At 38.7% G+C, this 18,935-nt stretch overlaps 1 protein-coding gene across 1 annotated transcript in view; it reads right to left on the reverse strand.

Moving 5' to 3' along the window:
* MRTFA (myocardin related transcription factor A) overlaps positions 1–18,935 on the reverse strand; it is an 80,943-nt gene that overhangs the window by 24,263 nt on the left and 37,745 nt on the right. Inside the window, exon 2 of the mRNA XM_074902534.1 lies at positions 6,405–6,470. Within this exon, the coding sequence (XP_074758635.1) occupies positions 6,405–6,411 (7 nt within the window). The 5' untranslated portion in view covers positions 6,412–6,470. The remainder of the gene's footprint in view (positions 1–6,404; positions 6,471–18,935) is intronic.

The raw sequence follows: 18,935 nt of genomic DNA on the forward strand, positions 1-18,935 counted from the left end.
TCCTACTCCAACCAAGCCTTATTAATCACAGATGATATAAACACATCAAAAACAAACACAGACAGCTATCTAAAAATATAAACAAGCCAGGTGCAGTTATGAGGCCCCTGACCATGAGGCTCTCAGCTTAAATGTATGGACTCCTTCTCCACACAAAGCCTCAAGGCTTTGAAACTGTGCTTCGAGAGAAGAGATTAAAGAATCAGCAAATAATTCCCGGGAGACAAGTTACAGGTAGATGATCAAATTAAAGTAAAACCAGTTATAGATTTCTGTGCTACATGCTACAGACAGAAACACGGCTACAAATGTCCTCTACAGCTTTTGTTTGCTTTATGGCACCTGCTTACTGTTCCAGCCTTACTCTCAGAGCGTAACATAAAGTATATCAAGAGTCTCACTGCAGCCTCTATATTTGAGGTTCCATTCTGTACACAACAAACCAGGAAACAATTAGGTTTCAGAGGTCAAAGGGAGTATTAAAAAATAGGGGGTTTTTTTTAGATCTTAAAGACTTCACAGGGTTGGACATTTTATTAAACAAGTCTGGGAGTAAAAATATTTACAGTCCACACATTTGTTTTTAACTCCTTATCCTAAATGAAAGTTAATGAAAGTAAAGTTTCAGCTTGTTTTGTGGAAAAAAGGTATGAAAGTGAAGCAGCCACCAATGGGCAGAAGAGCAGACACCAGATAGCAGGGAAGTAAAAGTCTATATTTTTGTTTTGTTACTACAAATATATTCCAAAATCTACAGGGAACATCACTACAAAGACATGATATGTAAAGCAACAAGAGAACGACAGGAACACATACGCAGCAGAGGTATGCAAAGCAGGAAAAGCTCTTTCAGGGTGTTAAAGCTATTGGTTTATCTGCAGTTCAAATATAACACACAACAATCTTAAGATGTCAACTGTATAGCCACACTGCAACACTTCCAAATCAGTAAAACTCCATGTAGGCATAGCAGTTCATCTTCTATCCTAGCCTTTATGTAGAAGATTAAATATTGTTGAGATGTTAAGAATTGCACCTGAAGTGATTTATCAGCATGACTGCAGAACAGCTCCTGCCATGAAAAATGTTGCTCATGTAGGTAACTGTGTATGTTTCAACAGCTTTCCTCTCCTTTCTTTGACATACATCAAAAGAAGCTCCTATTTCACAGTTAACAGTTAAACAATTTATAAGGTCAGGTCTTTTGGTTTTTGACATCATTTAATATGTTCTGCTGTACCTGTTGTTTCTAACAGGAACAAGAAGTTGACTATATCCCCAAAGGGCAGGTCTCCTTCAACTACTGCCCCATACACTATATTGACAAATTTCAGGTTTAAAACTGGCAGCTTAATAAGAAAATATGAACATGATTAAATACAGAGCTATGCAATTAAGTTGGAAGTGCGTAATCTTTATCAACCAAATTATTTTTATAAAATTGAGAAGAGCTTAGATTATCAGGTGAAGGCTAAAGCAGCAATACCATTTTTAACTACCCTACAGAAACACAAGTATGGCCAAATTTTGGGGTTGAGATGTTAAAGTCTAGAGACATGGTTTAACTTTAGAAACTCAAAGGTGGCAAAAATTTTGCTTCCTGAAATCAATACCTCTTGATGGTAGCAGTGCTGGATGCAGAAGACCAGTTATAAGATTTGCCTAGGTGATGATCAACACTGATATGCCAAAGCATAACCTATGTTCTGTATCCTCAAATCATTAAGTGTCCCCAGTAAATGGCAACTCCTTTAGAATTTATTCTAAGCAATGTCTCACAGCCCCCCAAAAGCAAATACTGTATTTTAGTTTTATAACAAATATTAAATTTTCTCCATTAACCTTATGGCTACAAAATACAGCTAGTGATACTGAGAGGCCTAATGAGATTACAATCATTACAATGCCTGCTGTATTACAATCATTCCTAATCATGTGACATGTTGCAATGGAACTATAGCATGCTCCCCTGGTGTAGTCCAGAAATAAAATACACACTCCTCAGTAAAGTCTAAAACCCAGCAGCACAAGATTCACAAATCCTGTATTCTGAAATATGCTCAAGAAACTAACAGGCTGCATGTCCAAGCAGAAAACTGCATCAGAGCATTGGCAATGCAGACCTATAGAGTGGAAACAGCTCAGCACCTGTAAAAACAGTCACATTAGAAAAACAGCACAAACTCCACCCTTTTTCGATTCTCAATATGTTCATGCATCCTGTATATACTGCACCCTGGAACACAAACATACAGTCAGAGTAGTTGGATGTGGGCACAAAAACTGGCAAACATCAGATACACTGAAGCAAAAAAGCAGCTCCTGGAAATTCTCTTGTACTGCAGCCACCTTCCTTTTAGCTTTCAGTCCAGATGATGCCCTTTTCAAAGGCTGCCTGTGTCATCTTTCAGATATTCACAAAGGCACATTCCCAGAAATTATTTTTAACTTATATTTTGCCAGTTTAAGTGAATCTGATGGTCACAACAGCAGCTTTCTTGCAGGACTGTGCCATATGACCTTGCATGCTTGCCTATATTTTGTGTTTGCAGTCAGAAGCCAAAGATCACAATCCTGATGGATAAAACAATGGGCATATGAAGCTTTAAACTTGCACAAGAGAAAAAGCACAACATATTTGCAAAGCAGAGTATTGCTAAATTTGCCAAATATCTTTCCCCTAAAAATTTTTTCTGTTTTAGTTGAAGATGCTTTTCACGCATCTTTCTACTCACACGCACATTAACTACTGTTTTAAACATTCTTTTCAAGGGTGGAAAACTGGGTGCTTAATATTCCCCAAAAAAACCTTACAATAGCTGTAACCTTTAAATTCAACACTAAAAACTGACAGCATCTGACTGTTCTTCTACAGCATGACAGAATTCAAAGAGTTGAGCACAGACAGATTTTGTTTAGCTTGCATTTTATGAGAAGATGAAAATCACCTCTACATAGCTGCAAAAAAAATCTAAGCAGCAAAAAACCTTGTCTATTTGCAGAAAATAGGCCAAAACCTGAATAAATATGAAAACGCAGTTCTTTTTTCTAGATACAGTCCTTCTAGCTCAAACCACAGGTATGTCAGATGCAGATGAAGACTTGCTTTCCACCTCTTTTCTATGGGCAATTGAGAATTTTAATCTTCAACTAATGAATAGTAGCAAAACGTTACACAAAGTGGTAAAAGCAAGAAGAATTAATGAAGCATAAAAGCCAATTATTTTGAATCCTCTGTCACTGCTTATAAATGCTTTAATTTTTACTACACTACACTAATCTTTTAGTGAAGCACAGCCCTACTCTAGGTGGCTGGTGGGCTGGAAATGTTATTCAAGCGAGATTAAGTGTACTTGGTAAAAAAATGTTGAAACATTTGCCTTTCCTCTCTACCACATAAACAAAATTCCACACGGGAACAAAGTAACCAATTCCCAGCTCTGTTCTGAACAGGCAAAGCAAGAGTGGTGTGACTCTCACTCTCACTTCAATGTGACATAAATGCATCTTCTCCCACTCCTCAGGTTTACAGTGCCCAAAAACCTTGTTTTGATGGAAGCCTGAAATAAAATTTATCTTTTAGGGCACCAAGAAGAATCTAAACACCACGTAAGACTTATATTGCAGTCAGGAGAACCAAACATACCAAAGTGAGTTTGCACACTAGATAGCTTTAAATGTAAAACAAAAACTTTTACTTCTCCCACAATTGGTTCATGGATTTTTGCATGTCTGTTTGTCTACAAGATCCAAGAACTGTTCTGTATTAAAGATTAATCTAAATGAACACGTATGATAGCACAGTAAGACCAAATCTGCACAGAAACACAGTTGATGCTGAGGAATTTACATTCACAGTCTATCTGTAAAGGTGAAATGGGAAGTGTGGTGCCGGACAAGTTGTAGTCTGGTCTCATGGACTGAATGCATATTAGCTGTAGGCAGAATATTTTCCAGTTTACTTTCATCCCAATTTAATCCAACTCTCAAACTTCATTTCATGGTGCAAAGCAACGTACAGTAGGCAGATGCAATTAAGAGCTTTACTTCAAAAGCACCTTCCTGACACAAGCTATAATGCTAATGTAGATACAACCACAACCACTGCAATTCTTTCAAAGAGTGTTAAGGCTCTCCAGATGGAAAATAAAGGCCAGAAGCCAACCAACATTTCACATGGAAAGAGCACTCTGGTTCATTTAATTCAACACCAAACCATCCTCTGGATTCCCACTCTTAAGTTTTGTTAAATCATCCTAGAGGACTATGTGGGGCTTGGTTCCTGACTAACAAAGAGGGAGACATGGGGCCCAGTATAGCCATGTTTAGTAGTAGATGACAGAGGAACAAGATTAAGTACCTAAATGTTTTCACAGACAGGGGGTACAGGGCAGAGAGATGAAAGAATACAAGATACCTGCACACTCCCAGGAGTAAGTAAAAACATCTATTCTGAACTGCTGAAAGTAGAAGGTTTCAGCTGTCACGGCTCTGAGACACCTTCAGGAGGAACATGGCCCCTAGACATCCTCTGTACTACTTATATTAAAAATGGGACTTTTGCTTTTAGTATCACAATTTATCTCACATCTGATCTTCTCATTAAAAATGGCACAGGCAAATAATGTTTTAAACATTTCCCTATGTGTGGTTATTTCCAGTTGGCAAGTATGGGTAAATGATACCACGACTTGGAGGGAACTAATTTTAAATCATATTTAGAACAGATATGCTAAGGTGGTTTTTCTCCATTGCAGAAAGGGCCTTTTCATGTGTCGCTAGTATTTACACAACAATATTTCACGAAGCGTTCTTCTTTGGTCCGTCATAAAACTCACATGTAAGACATAAATGAAGGGCTCAAGTCTGCAAAGACTAGTTATTTAAGCTATATTTTAAGCAAATTTAAGAATGAATAATTACTCTGGGTGCCTTACTTGCAAGGGCCTAATTTTCAAAGGGCCCATAAAACAGACCCCTTTCGGGAATCACAAGTCTGACCAACCACACTTTGAAGAAAGCCAGTACCAAACATAAGTTAATACAGTATTTGCATAAATATCCACCTAAAGCAGGAGACCACAAAGAAGTCAGGAACATTTTCTTCTGGGAAGCATTAGTAAAAGGGCACAGTAACTGGGACAGTAGTCTTTCATCCAAAAGCAAGTAAAAGTGTTATGTAGAAACACATATATGAGTTCTCCAGGTAAAAATAAGAAGACAGGCACGATGTGCTATGTCCAGATAGGAGAATCTTTCCTTTTTGATTTGGTAATAGAATTTTAAGTAGGGGTCCCAGAAACATCTTGAGCATGTCACTGCTGTCCAGTGAGCCACTTCGGCTGACAGAGTGCTGCTGACAGGTTCTCTTCATTCAGAGAGCGAGCTGACAGCCTAACCTTAACGCCTTTAGCAAAGTCTAAGTCACATCACTGTGTCGTATTACAGTGTGCATCCCAGAAATAGAAAGAATGAGAAACTCCTCATTACTACACTATCTTCAAGTAAGGTTTGTGAAATGGGGGGGGGGGGGGGGGAGGGAAGTTTTTTGAAAGAAGAAAACATACCCCTGATCCATTGCCCTTTACTAAAGCTGTTAAGTGACACTTGAGAGGACCTCAAAAATAAAGCATTTGCTTCAAACTCGTTACCTGTAAGCCATCTAGTTTGGAGGTACCAAAGCATGTCAAAACTATTTCTCAGGTATCTTTTTGCATTTTTGAGGGGGAAGGAGAGGAACAAAACAAAAGAAATACCTTCTCCAACACTAATCCAACAGTAAATTCATTAAAGCTTGGCATTAGGGTATATCCTGATGTGTCCACCCAAAAAACCGAAAGTTCTCTGGCTCCACAGATTTTGCCTTTCCCTATTGAAGGGAATGGCTGATGTCCACAGGGCTCTTTCTACCTACAAACATGAAACAGGACCCCTTGTTGCTTAATATCTTGTATGCACTGCCTGTCTTCAGTGGGTCTATGGAACATGTACATACAAAGTTTCAACTGCCTCAGAGGTCTGGGGAGCTGACAAACAAGAACAGAAACTGCAGAGGCAGGAAGCCTGATGAAAGAGTGATTACCAGCATACGTCAAGTATATAAGCACTTCTAACATAGTATGTTCTCCAGAAGAATCCTGTGTAGTGTGATCAAATATAAACATTGGTTTGGAGTACAGTTACACTTGGAGCCATTACTCTCTTCCTCAGTACCAGAGGTGGCCCTATACCTAGCGTACCAACTCATCAGAAGGACCAAGTTGGGTGGGCCAGGGTGGGGCTCTTCATATATGAGGTTTTTAATGCAGAAACAGAGAATCTGATATTTCAAATCATACATGTAACCATTCTCCACTCAAAAACATGCATAAATCATCAAGACAAAGAATTTAAGCGACACTTACGCGGCATGATCCCTTGGCTCACCAGCTCCTCCCTTGTTCGTCGCTGCTGGAGCTTCAACTGCAGCACTGCGTGACAGCAGAGAGAGGGAAGAGGAGGAAACCCATCAGTACAAGAAACAACTGAAGAGACATTTTCAAACGCATCTTGTTTTCTTCTTTAGATGTCAAGGCACTAATGAGCAGCAGAACGAAAACACCCCCCTCCCACCCTGCTCTCCTGCCCCAGTGCAATTGCAGAAGTGGCCTTCAGCAGTCAGGTTTCCGTATTCTGCTGCGGGCAACAGGGAGAGGAAGTTGTGCAGGGTCTTGGCAGGGTGATAAAAATCCACAAAGCCAGGCCTGTTTCTCAATTCTTTCTAGAGCACCAACTTCTTTCCAAACCATTAATATTAAAAAATAAAGAGAAACAGTGGCTGACAGTCCTTCAATAAATACACAGTGACACACCAGCTGCTAATGAGTCCTGAAAAGTCTAATTACCATGTGCAGATTAAATTGATACGACAAAATTATTGGTCATTACTCTAAACTACAAAGCTAATTTCCTTCCTCAACTCAGAACTTCACCTTGAGACACATCTCACAAAAGTGAAATATCATGGATATATCTAGAAGTGTCCTTGTTCCACAGCAAAAGGAATACCTTATCACTAGGATTTTTCCTATTTATTTTAGCTTAAAAGAACATACACTTGACCTGTGTGAAATGGAATTATCTGGTTTTATTTTTAATACAGATCTCTGGAATAGTCATATTTCCACATTTAGATTATAACAAGTTTCCCTTTAAACTATACAATCAAAACAACATTCTAGAGATTGTTCTTACAGTCAAAGGCAGCTTCCATATGAAAGGGACCTTTCAAAACTGAAGAAAAAAAATCACGTGCATGTGTGCACACACACATACAACAATTCAGGAAAACCTGAGTGAGCATCAATAGATACAGACATCCACCTGCAATCAAGCCCAAGCTCTAAACTTTATTATAAAATGAATGGCATGGCATCTTCCCAGTTTTAATTTCAATTTCTTTGTCAAGCTCATGTCTGTTGTATCGTCCAACATAAGAGAAGTCCACACAAATGTAGTGAAACCACCAGAGAGCAAAACTGCTCTACAGTCTAACTATACAATCAACCCTTATGCTTCCTTTCTCAAGTACTTTGTTTGTCCAATACATTCATTTCATACATTATATCCAAATTTATACTGTACACTCTTTAAAGTAGGGATCAAAAAATTTAAGCAGATGTCACTGTCTACTTACACACATCATCACATTTTACCTGTTTCTTTCAATCTCCTATTTGCAGCTTGCATTTGACTAAGATACATCTTCCCATAAGGGTTCTGGTCTTCATATGAAGTTAACAAGAGATCCATCTCTTCCTTGGTTCTTTGCACAGCAGCTAATCACCTTCACTTAAATGCACACTTAAATTTTCACTTGGATTTGTCTAGCTTCCACTTCCATTGACTTTTAATGGATCTTTCTTTGAAAGGTTTATGACAGTAAGAATATAATTCCTACCTGTCAAAGTACTTCTGTGCGCACAGTGTGCAGCCAAGTTACCTCTCTTCTGTTTCTTAAACCAAACTAGGATTTCTTAATATATGCATCCTGGGCAGGAAACTACTTCCTTTAGTACAGGGAAGGGAGAGAAAGAGGGAGGGTGTACAGAGCACCATGCTAATTCTGTGTGGAATCAGCCAAGAGCCAGAGGAGGAGGAGGGAACACAGAGAAGAAGGAACAGGCCCTTCATTTGGCTGTGAAACTGCAAACAGAAGTGGTAGTCCCAGACTCTTCCTCCCACCCAGTGTGCAACTGCACTCCTACTTCTGTGCTAGCATGAGGGCTAATACAGTCTTACAGCTGGCCTGTTCACAGAGCTCTTCATTTGCTGAATTCCTTTTGAAGTGATCAAAACCCGAATCAGGTGATGACACATCTACACGAGCGCTTTATCTAACAGCTTGCTGCGAGAGTCAAATCTCTCACTCCCCCCATCATCTCTTACGTTTCCTTGACTGGTGGCTGGACTTACTGACTTGACAGAGACTACAGCCCAACCAAAACAGGGAATAGTTTTCTGTCTCATTAGTGAGCTGAAGAGGATGTCTGTATAGCCAGGTATTTGCTAGCTCTAACAGGAGATGGGAGAGCGACTTCATCCTTCCAGCAGCAGTATTCCATTAAGTGATTTCAGCCCTATTAGGTAACGGCACATTACATCTCTCACTGCATGGCATTATTTCCACTAGTGACACATTTCAGGGACTCATTTACATACCCTAAATTAGCACATCTCACTAAATGTATACAGACAAGGCACAGACCTATAGCATCAGGTCCATCTCCCCAACTTTAAGTGCAAATAATTATTACTATAATTATTTCATAATTATATTTAATTATTATGTTATATTTAATAGTAATAATTATAATGCATTATTACTCATGTCTTCCCATCTACACATCTAGCAATATGTTAGCCCTTCTTGACACTTTGCTATTTACTGGATATGACCATCCACTTTCCCTCCCATTTCCAACTACACCTACTATTTACCTTTCACTTCCCAGAGTCAGGGATTTTCAGCGAAAAACTGTCCCACACAGGTGTGGGTGGCATTTTTTTGCTTCTTGGTGTGTAACTCTGCCCTCACCTGTATTTATGCACATTTTCCCCAACTGTCTCAGTTTGCCTATATTATCTAAAACATTTTTTTTTAATGTCATATTTATTCCTCCACTAATCTTTGTTCCATCCACACCATTACCATCTTGCATTTGCTTCCAGACCACACTGGGCTGATCCCAACTAGAAATGCTTTTCTACTTTCTTTGATTACAGTCAGTTCTTAATCCATGTAAGCAGTACTTCATTAGATTCAAAGATACTTTTTAAAACCAAAATATACCATACTACTAAGTTAAAGATGTTATAAAAGTCTATTACACCCAGACAAATCCAAACAACAAAATCACATTTGAGCAGACCTTTTTTTCACAAACTGAAAAGCTGAATAGCATGATTATACTGCTATTCTTATACCATCTAAATTCTTTAGTAGATTTTCCATAGCTTTTCTTTCTTGGAACTGATACCAGATTAGCCACTCTTTACTCACGCACCCTTTTTCAGTAGTGATGCAAAATGTTACTGGTCGATTTAGAGCTTAAGGATATGCTGCAGTTCGGAACTGTCAGTGCTACGTGAACGGTTGGATTAGATGATCTCCAAGATCCTTTCCAACATAGATGATTCTGTGGTCTTTTGCTCTTCTGAAGTCTTCCTGCTGTTGCCAGATTTACTAGAAATTAGTCTCAGCCAGGCAGCTAGAGACTTCATCAAATTACTTAAAATTCCCTTCCTGAACTCAGCTTCACTTATGAATTTTCTAAATATATCTTATTTCTATATCAGTTACCATCTACTATCCTTCTCCTCCACCCATTATATGCACCTTTTCTTTTTAAACACTATGTCCCCTCACAGCAAGAAACTAGCAACTGTCCAGAGGACTAAACTGTACAATAGGAAAAAGGTCATTTTCAGGATACTTTTAATAAGCACTAAGTAATTCCTGGGATTTACGAAGGTACATACACACATACTAAGCACAAGTTATAATCAGCACATACTGCACTTTTTTCCCCCAATACAGCTTATCTTTGTGGCAGGGAGGAGGGCAAAAAGGATTACTTCACTCCTGAATTCATTTTGGCTTAAATAAGTACTTGGAGTTCCCAATGACATTTCATATATTTAGGAGATCACCTGTTTACGTGTGCAAGTGTGTGAATCCTATATATAGATTAACAGATGTCCCAAGAGCCGATCCAAGGCTGTTGTACATGGAGCTCAGCCAGAGGTCTAGAATGACCAGAGAGATTCGAAGTTACTCAAAGACAGACTGAAGTGTAAGTCTTTCAATCATAAAACAACAATCTTCTGTTTCATTTATCCCTGTATTTAACCTTTAAATTAATTTTCAAATTAAGAATATATCAGATCTTAAAAAGGAGAGTATATACCTGCTAGCTAGAAAGTTTCATACTGGTACCCTTCTACTCACCTCTTTCATTCAACTTGTGTCACAGCATATGCAACATTTCGTGGGCTTTATATGCTCATCTGATTTTCCCACTTGAAATTGTGCATAATTTATTTATTTCACAAGTATGAAAAAATTCTGAAATATAGTTAAAGTCTGAACAAGGTTTTTATACCTCTAATGAACTGTTCAAAGAATTAGCAAAACATTCCAGAGAAATCTGGGAGCTGATATAGAGGACTGCTGCCAGCAGTTTAACAGGGATAAAGAACTGGAGGGTGGTAGGGGGGTGGGATGGCGTGGTATATAAGAGACAAACAACATTGCTGTTATAGCTACTATCAGTAGAGTTACAACGTTAGTGAAATACAGTAAGTCGTGATGGGTTTTGTTACTCTTTCCCTAAAACTGCCTTAATAAAGAACCCACAGGCATAATGGAAGACCAGAGCTTACTTCTGCCTGGTCATGGCTGGTGGCAGCTCAGAGCACTATATGATTAATATATAGGCTGCAGCTATGTGGATGCTTTCAGGACACTTATAACTCTAGTCATAGTACAGGAGTGCATTAGCAGTAAGCACTAGCAAGAACAAATATTTATGATGAGCTAAACTGTTTTTTGCAGCTTGTCACCTAAATCTGCAACAGCGTGCCTGCCCTTACACGTACATATCTGAAGGCCCTTCTATTTCTACACCATGCTAGACTACAGCCTCTGCATCTCAAAAGAAAAAAAATGATCTCACTTTAGAGACTACGTCACATACCAGGACATGCTTACTACAACAAATTAAAAAAATATTCTATATTTCCTGTTTTTTTGAAAACTAGCAAAGAAAAGCACACAGCTCTGAACTGCATCTTGTGGTGAGGCCCTGTGCATGTTATACTGAACACATACAGCCAAAGGGAGTCTGTTCACATTTCTAAAAAATCTTTTCTTCTAAAGAATACCAAGTGATACTCGAGGTTGCCCAACCAAGGTAGTGATGAAGCACAGCCATATGGTGGATTACAACAGAGACAGCATGAGCAGTAGTGCAGAACAGGAGTGAAGGAAGGCTGCTATAGCCAAACAAAACCCTATAGAGGGGCTGAGGGAGGCAGAGCTCTCTGGAATTTGGGCTGGGATACCTGTGCAAAAAGAGAGAGGGCAAGACATAAACCCCATATTAAGACATAAACCACATATTAATTATATAGGCTGTATGCTCACAGACATGATTTATCGATTTTGTAAATTCAGTGAAAGCAATCTGCCCGATAGAAAAATTCATCCTTGCAATCCAATCAATAAGCCATGTGATTAGAAAGAGAAACCACTGAAAGCAAGTGAAATTAGCCTAACTTCATTATCTAAGCTGAGGAAAGTGAAACTGTTAAGTAAATGGAGTAAAAAGCAAAATACGCACTTTAATGCTCATAAGGGTTCACAGTCATTTATTTGTACGCTGTACAGCATATCTGCACACCTCTTTTGAAAGCCCTGTGCTACAGCATCCACTTAACTCACAATAAAGAATACAACACCAGCTGGGGTGGAAACCTGCCAATTAGTTCATCAACACCTCTACCTTTCAGTAACTATGAATATTTTTAGAATTTTCACTGGCCTAGCACTGAGTATGTCTGACTAGGTGTCCGACTGAGTTTACTTTGCGAGGGTCAGATACCACAGCCTAAGGAAACGTGGCACTAGGCCACCATTTTCAGCCATGCATATTTTTCAAATTTTCAGTACAATGTATAACACTGTTAGATTAAACCAACAGCCTCTATGCAAGCAACATAATTATAATCACAAAAGATGACTCCAATGACATGGGATATTTGCTGAACAAAATCATCACAGCTATTTGTGCAGAACTGGGGCCTCTAGCAAATATCACAGTGCCATGTAACTACTGCTTTGAAGAGTGAAGCCACCCTCCACTTATCATTCAGCCAGCAGCAGCCCTTCTAATTACATTGAGAAGAGAATTTTCTTCCTAGTTTCTGATTAAATAGTCACATTTGACCAGTAACCAATACCAATTTCAGCCTTGGAATATGTAGCACATCAGCTGTTGTTTTCAGTGGAGGTTATATCCTACATATATGACTGAATTCAGTCCCTTCGAGGTGTGGTGAGAAAACTTTTCCCTCACACCAAAAACGGTCTCTGAGCATTTTTCAGCTGTGCCTGCTTAGAAAACAAATATTGACTCTCATTAGCCCTTTCATGCTTCAACGGGAAACCAGATAAGATTCTGGTTCATACACCAGCAAGAGCAGCATTTACTAAGCTCCAGTTGCAACACTTTCTGTACAGAAGCAGCAAAGTGCGGTTAGTGTTACCAAACTTTATGTAGTGTCCATGAGAAGCTATAAGAAAAATTCATCTATGATAGCTTGTGATCAATGAGTGTGTATGCAATGGTCAAAATTAATTTTGAAAATAACTCAAATTGCTGAGGTGGACAATGTTCTTTTCAGAGCTGCATTTTTCTGGCACTGTCGACAACATCCCCCACATCACAAAGAATGTGCTAGAATGGGGGTTACCAACAAAGAAAAGCCAACTTTTGGGGCCTTTTTTAAAGGCAATTTTCTGAGCCTAAGAGCATTTTAATCCACTAACTGCTGATGAGGGATACACACTGGCTTTGCATTTAAGCAGACTGTGCAGTTAACAGAGAAGCATTTAAGTGAAGCAGACTGTAAATGACACTCAAATTGCAGGGATTATATGACAGTTTGCTACCCTGGGAAGGGGATGCAAAAATTCGTGTCTCTCTGTGGGGTGAAGAAGTAGCAGATAACACTGTTGCTCCTCAGAATTTGCAACCATCCACTGTTGTTGGGAATAGGAACCATACAGTTCTATTCATCTCAAATGCATTTTAAAGAACAGCTTGGAGCATATCTGGGCAAAGGGACAGTTAAGCAGAAGTTTATTTCTTTACTGTGTGAGACTATCTCACATTCCACTACCTCTTTTCTCTACTGCAGCAACGACCGCTATTAAAATGCAGGTAGTTGCCTCAGCTCTTCCTTAGCAAACATACTAGGGAGAAAATGGAGTTTGGGAAAGTAAAGAATAGAAAGAAAATTTGTTTTGGTCTCTTAACCCATTACAAGAACCTTTCACACTAGAGGCAAAAGACACTTATTTATATTCATGCTGTGGCCTTCTCTTTGTGGGAAGTAGGATTGGGATCACTCTCCCTACACCCAAAGACAGGTCTGTGAAGCAGATCTGGAATAGGAAACAAAACCAGGATCAGGAGCAGTTCCCTATTGCAGGTCACATGAATGATGAAAGTGGATTTCTCAGCAGCACTGCAGAAATCAGCATGTTCTGCTGCAATACACTTAGATGTGCAGATGTCTCACATCACTTTGGGGGACAGTGATAAACTCCTTGCCTAGCTGTGCTTGTCCAACAGAGACTATTGTAGGCACAAAGCCAAACAGGAGGTTTAACCAAGAAAGCTATACAGCTGCATCAAAGGCAGATCTAGTATAGAGAACTTGAAACTTTTTTCACAGCCACCTTTTCTTTCTTACCCTCCTGGTAAGCTTTTGAGAACAGAAATACAATTCAGCCTGCTGTAGACCTAAAACTTCTATCAAGAGATTCTTAAAAAACAGAACAGATACTTCACCTCCAAAGCAACAACTTTCAAAATATTTCACAGTAGACATGCTAGTAATAAGCCAAGGTTGTAATGTGGGTCACATAAGACTAGGGTTGCTTTTTTCTATCCAGCACTTTCAAAAGCCTTCAGGCTCTCAAATACCCAGAAGCTTTTAAAACTAGCTGAAAAGTACAGAAAAGGGAGCGACTGGTCATTTAAGACACAAAAAGAGACGAAAGAGAGAAAATTAAGTGAGACTCAGCCTCAAGACAAGAAGGGCTTGTTTCTTGATAAAATCATACTCTTCAAAGCTTCTCCAGCTTCCTGGGTCATATGAAATCATTGACATGACATACAGCTTACACATGCCTCCTGATATATTAGATGCATTGTCTATATGACCATGTTCCAGACTGGTTTTGGCTTCTAGAAACAAAGAGAACATGTACAGGGCAACAATCCCTTTTTGTTGGGAGGCTGCTGTTGGAAGAGAAATATGAAATAGGAATAATTTTTAAAAAACGTTTTCAAAGGATGATATCTTTTAATGAGTCAATGTTATGAGGCATTAAATAGCTCTCTTAGTGGAGACAGACAAATACAGATTCTTTGATATGGTTAATTTAGCAGAATCAAAGATCCCAACCTACAGAAGAAACTGGTCCCCAAAGAATATGGAATCAGAGGCAAATACACAATCAAAAGCAAAAAGATCTATTTCCATCCTCACATATTACCACAAGGTAGCTGGCTCACACTGTGAACACAGAACAAGCTACCTCAGCAGGTTATTTTTGAGGCTTCAGACCAAATTTGATACAATGTGAAAATCAAAGTAATGTTAATTAAAAGCTGTATGTAGAAGATAAAGCCACTGTTTGCAGCAATTTTAGTTTGTTAAGACATAGCATTAAAAAACAAACAAAAGAAGTAGTATGGTCCAAGTATCACAACACAATATGATTAATCTCCAGACAGGACAAAATAGTTACTGCTGTCAGTGGTTCTCAAAGGCACTGGCCTTCTGGGGTGGTAAAATGTGCAGATGCAAAAGGAAGAACCAGTTCATAGTCTTAGAAGTTTACAGTCTCAGTCCTCAATATTGCACAAAATTGAATGTGTTTATTTCACAGATGCTACTCACATATATGACTCTAAATATACACAAACTTGATTATTACTGTGAAAGTTATGCTGAATTTTGCAGGATTCTTATGTTTATTTAAAATAAAGACTAGCAGTAGCTATGCATTTTACAGCATTTGCCTTCATGATTTAACTCCTGCCATTTCCATTAAACATGTAAAATTTAGCGGGATTTAATGCAATTTTAATCATTGCTACTTTTTAATGCAATGCCAGCTCTGTCTTCTAGTAAAATTTTTTAATCAGATATACGTATTACTATTAGTACATAAGTCTTTCTACTGAGTGCATAGAAGCTCACTCTTACAATAAAATCTTGGTATACCTAATAGTCCATTTCAGCACTCACTAAAACTGTTAAAATACAAGAGGATTTTAATAAATTAACCTCAAATACACGTAACCTGGTGTATTTATTATTTACGTATTTGTATTTATATGCAACATGTAAAAATATGCAACAAGCTTGTCAACAGGAAAAGTGGGTTTGCTTTCTGTGCAAGGTACAGATTCTCATAAAATCACTTCATCCCAGTAATACTGGTTAGGTGAAAACTAAGCGTATGAATAACTACATACATAACCGTATCTATGGAATCTGGCTACTGTGCATGATTCAACAAGATAACCTGATACCTAACAAGATAACCTAACAAAATACCGGAGTGGAAAGGTCTACCTAAAACTGACACACCAGTATCAGAAGACAGTAAATATTATCTATAATCAGTGATTGTCGATGCCATCTATATATCCATTCTTGCTATCTATAGCTGGAAGAGAAGCCGGGGGGGGGGGGGGGGGGGGCGGGAAACAGAGAATTTCCTAACTCCCCGTGTAAACTTGAGTCACAGTCTGTACTGATTTATGTTTCCATGAAACAAGGAACAAGGAGGAACTAACACTGCCCTTAACCACCTTGCAAAGACCCTAGAAAGAAATTCTCAAAGGTAATTTAATATGACATGGCAGATGGGGACAAATGAAGGAAAAAGAAGGAATGGGTAGATAAATCCTGACATTTAAACCTACAGCTGTCTGCTAATGTGACAGCACAAAAGCAAGCTAACCAAGGGAAAAAAAAGTTTGAACCATTTTCATTTTTCTTTTGTAAAGATAGAGGTATTTCTGCTTATAAGAAGAAAGAGCTACAACCTTTTTATTTTTCTTACAGATGAGACATGAGAGTTGTTCATATTTTTTTCTGAGAAATTATACAGAAAAAAAAAAAAGTCGTTTGGAGATACAGCAGAATCTGAACATTTTTTCATTTCATTTAAAACTCTGGGTTGAAGATATAATACGTTTTTCCATGTTTCTAAGAAGAAAAAAAATCAAGTCTTGAGACAGTGCCAAGACAATCCATAAAACACATGATTGATTAGATATGTTTATAATACTAAAATTAATGAGGAAATCCTCCCATGCCTATTTCAGCAATAAGAGACATGGTCTAATATTTTCCCTTCATAGCTCACCTCCCATACTGCAATTTCTGCTACAGCACAGCACTGCAGCATACTAACAGCCTCTCAGATCAAGGCCAAAAATTTCCTCAAACTTCTCAGAGACTAGTGTTGGCCAGTGATTCAGCCTTTCTTTTGCCACAGGGCACCCTCTACAGATGGAAAAAGCTCCCTTCACAGAAATCATCTAATGGTCGAGATACAACAGAAATTCTGTGGCAACAGCTGGGAACCTCAACATATGAGCTGTGTTTTGGGGTTTTCCACTTAAACATGGAATAATTCTGTATTTCCAAGACCATTTCAGATTCTTAACCACTTAAAGACGTTTGGTTTACAGAAACCAAATGCAAATGAGAGCAAATGTGTTTTTGCACAAGTGGTAGAAAAAAGGACTTAGAAGTATGCAAATTTAAATACAAAACCAGCAGTTCTTTAGAAGTAATTAACCAGTTATATAGGGAACTCAGAAAGCTGACCCTTATAATTTTAAATTAGCTAGCTTGAGCATCTCCCAGTTTCAGTTGTTTGATTGTGCTGACAGTTATTTCACAGGACATGGAACAAAAGTGGTTTTGCCCAACATGCATATTACATGCAAAATAAAGACTCAGAGCATTCCTTATCTGGTTAGCATTCCTGCCACCAGCTTTTGTCCAAGCTACAGCATCCTCTCTTAGCAAGAATTTCAGGTGGGTGCTACAAGGAATTACCATAGTTCTTTGATTCACAGTAGTGAGAAACATCTTTGAAAAGAACGCATGCCACAATCATAGCATCTGTGGTTCAAGTAAAGATCCTGGCCTTTGTACTGCAGCAGTCTGACACCTTCTTTACAGTTTAAGTACAAACTCTATTACAATTCTGTTTCTACTTGTAAAAAAGTTACAAGAATCAGCTGTGGCCATCACATCTCTCTAACATTAGAAATCAGTTCCTTAACAGCAGCCCAGTATGGAAGTTGAACCCCAGAATTTGCATTACACATAAAAAGCATGTCAAATTTCCTTAGACTCTTTAACCTGACATCATACAACACATATCTATCATACAACACATATCTACTACTTTTTACTTCCTTTCTCTTTGGATATTTACTTTCTTTCAACACTCTGGACTGTAGCTCTCCAGGACTGACTTTCTTGGGTTTTTCCACCAGGGAAGATCCACACCACTGAAAACAAATCTGGTTATGAAGATTAATGTGGTTCTTAAGTGCTATCATAGCTATAAATATCTAAATAATATAAATCTGTGTAACAGGTCAATCAGCAAACTAAAAAAACTCAGCAGTCCAGAATGGCCTGTATGACCACTGACTTCAGACTGGTGGACAAATTCTGTAGATGTTTAAAATGTTACTGACAGCTCAGTCCTCTACTGAAGGACACAGAGGAGACTGCTGGGAACAGCAGATACTCCCACACTCATTACACACAGTGTAAGATTCTCTCCCACTGCTAATAGAGGTGGGCTTTCGCTAATATACTGAACAAAAGCAAGCGAGGGCAGACATGTATCCTTTCTGTGGCGCTCTCCAGCAAAGAGACTGGGGAGATAGTTACGTGGTGACAGTGTTTGTAACGGCTGTAGTTAGATTCACAGTCACATGTCAGTCCTGAAGATACAATCTCGTTCTAAACTGCCTGCAGTCAGTGACACACCTATTATTAGCAGCAGTAAAACAGTCTCTCGGTGAGGCACAAAGGTACTACTAGTTTGGCACCTACTTCTAAAATGCTGTCTTCTACTTCTGAAAAGGGAGAATTTGCCATCAGAGCATGGAAAAGGGTTTGAGCCTGCAAGCAGGCTTAGGAGGACTTTCACACACAAGTGTAATACAGAAAGAGGTATGAAAGCTTAGGAAAGTGAAAGCGAAGAGAAAGATCATCAAAAGAGCATCAGAAAGATCATTCACCAAAATAAGAAAACCTACAACTGTTTGCAGGGACAGGTTACATGCTGCTTGTAATAATGACAAAATTTCGCAAGGGAACTTGTACATCTTGGCTTCCAGCTGTGAAATTTGCAGACATGAGTTACCAAAGAACATAGCTACTGCCACATTCAATTCCTACAAAAACCAGAGCTATAGTCTCCACACATTTAATACTAGAGAAACATGTAGCAGCATGAAGCTGGGGAACCTCCACAGAGAAAGCTGAAAGTGGATCTCCTCCGTCACCCAAAAAACACCACTCAGATCCCCCCTCAAAAATGCAGCTAGGCAGCA

Source organism: Athene noctua, chromosome 3 (genome assembly GCF_965140245.1).
Source record: "Athene noctua chromosome 3, bAthNoc1.hap1.1, whole genome shotgun sequence".
In the NCBI taxonomy this organism is placed as follows: Eukaryota; Metazoa; Chordata; class Aves; order Strigiformes; family Strigidae; genus Athene; species Athene noctua.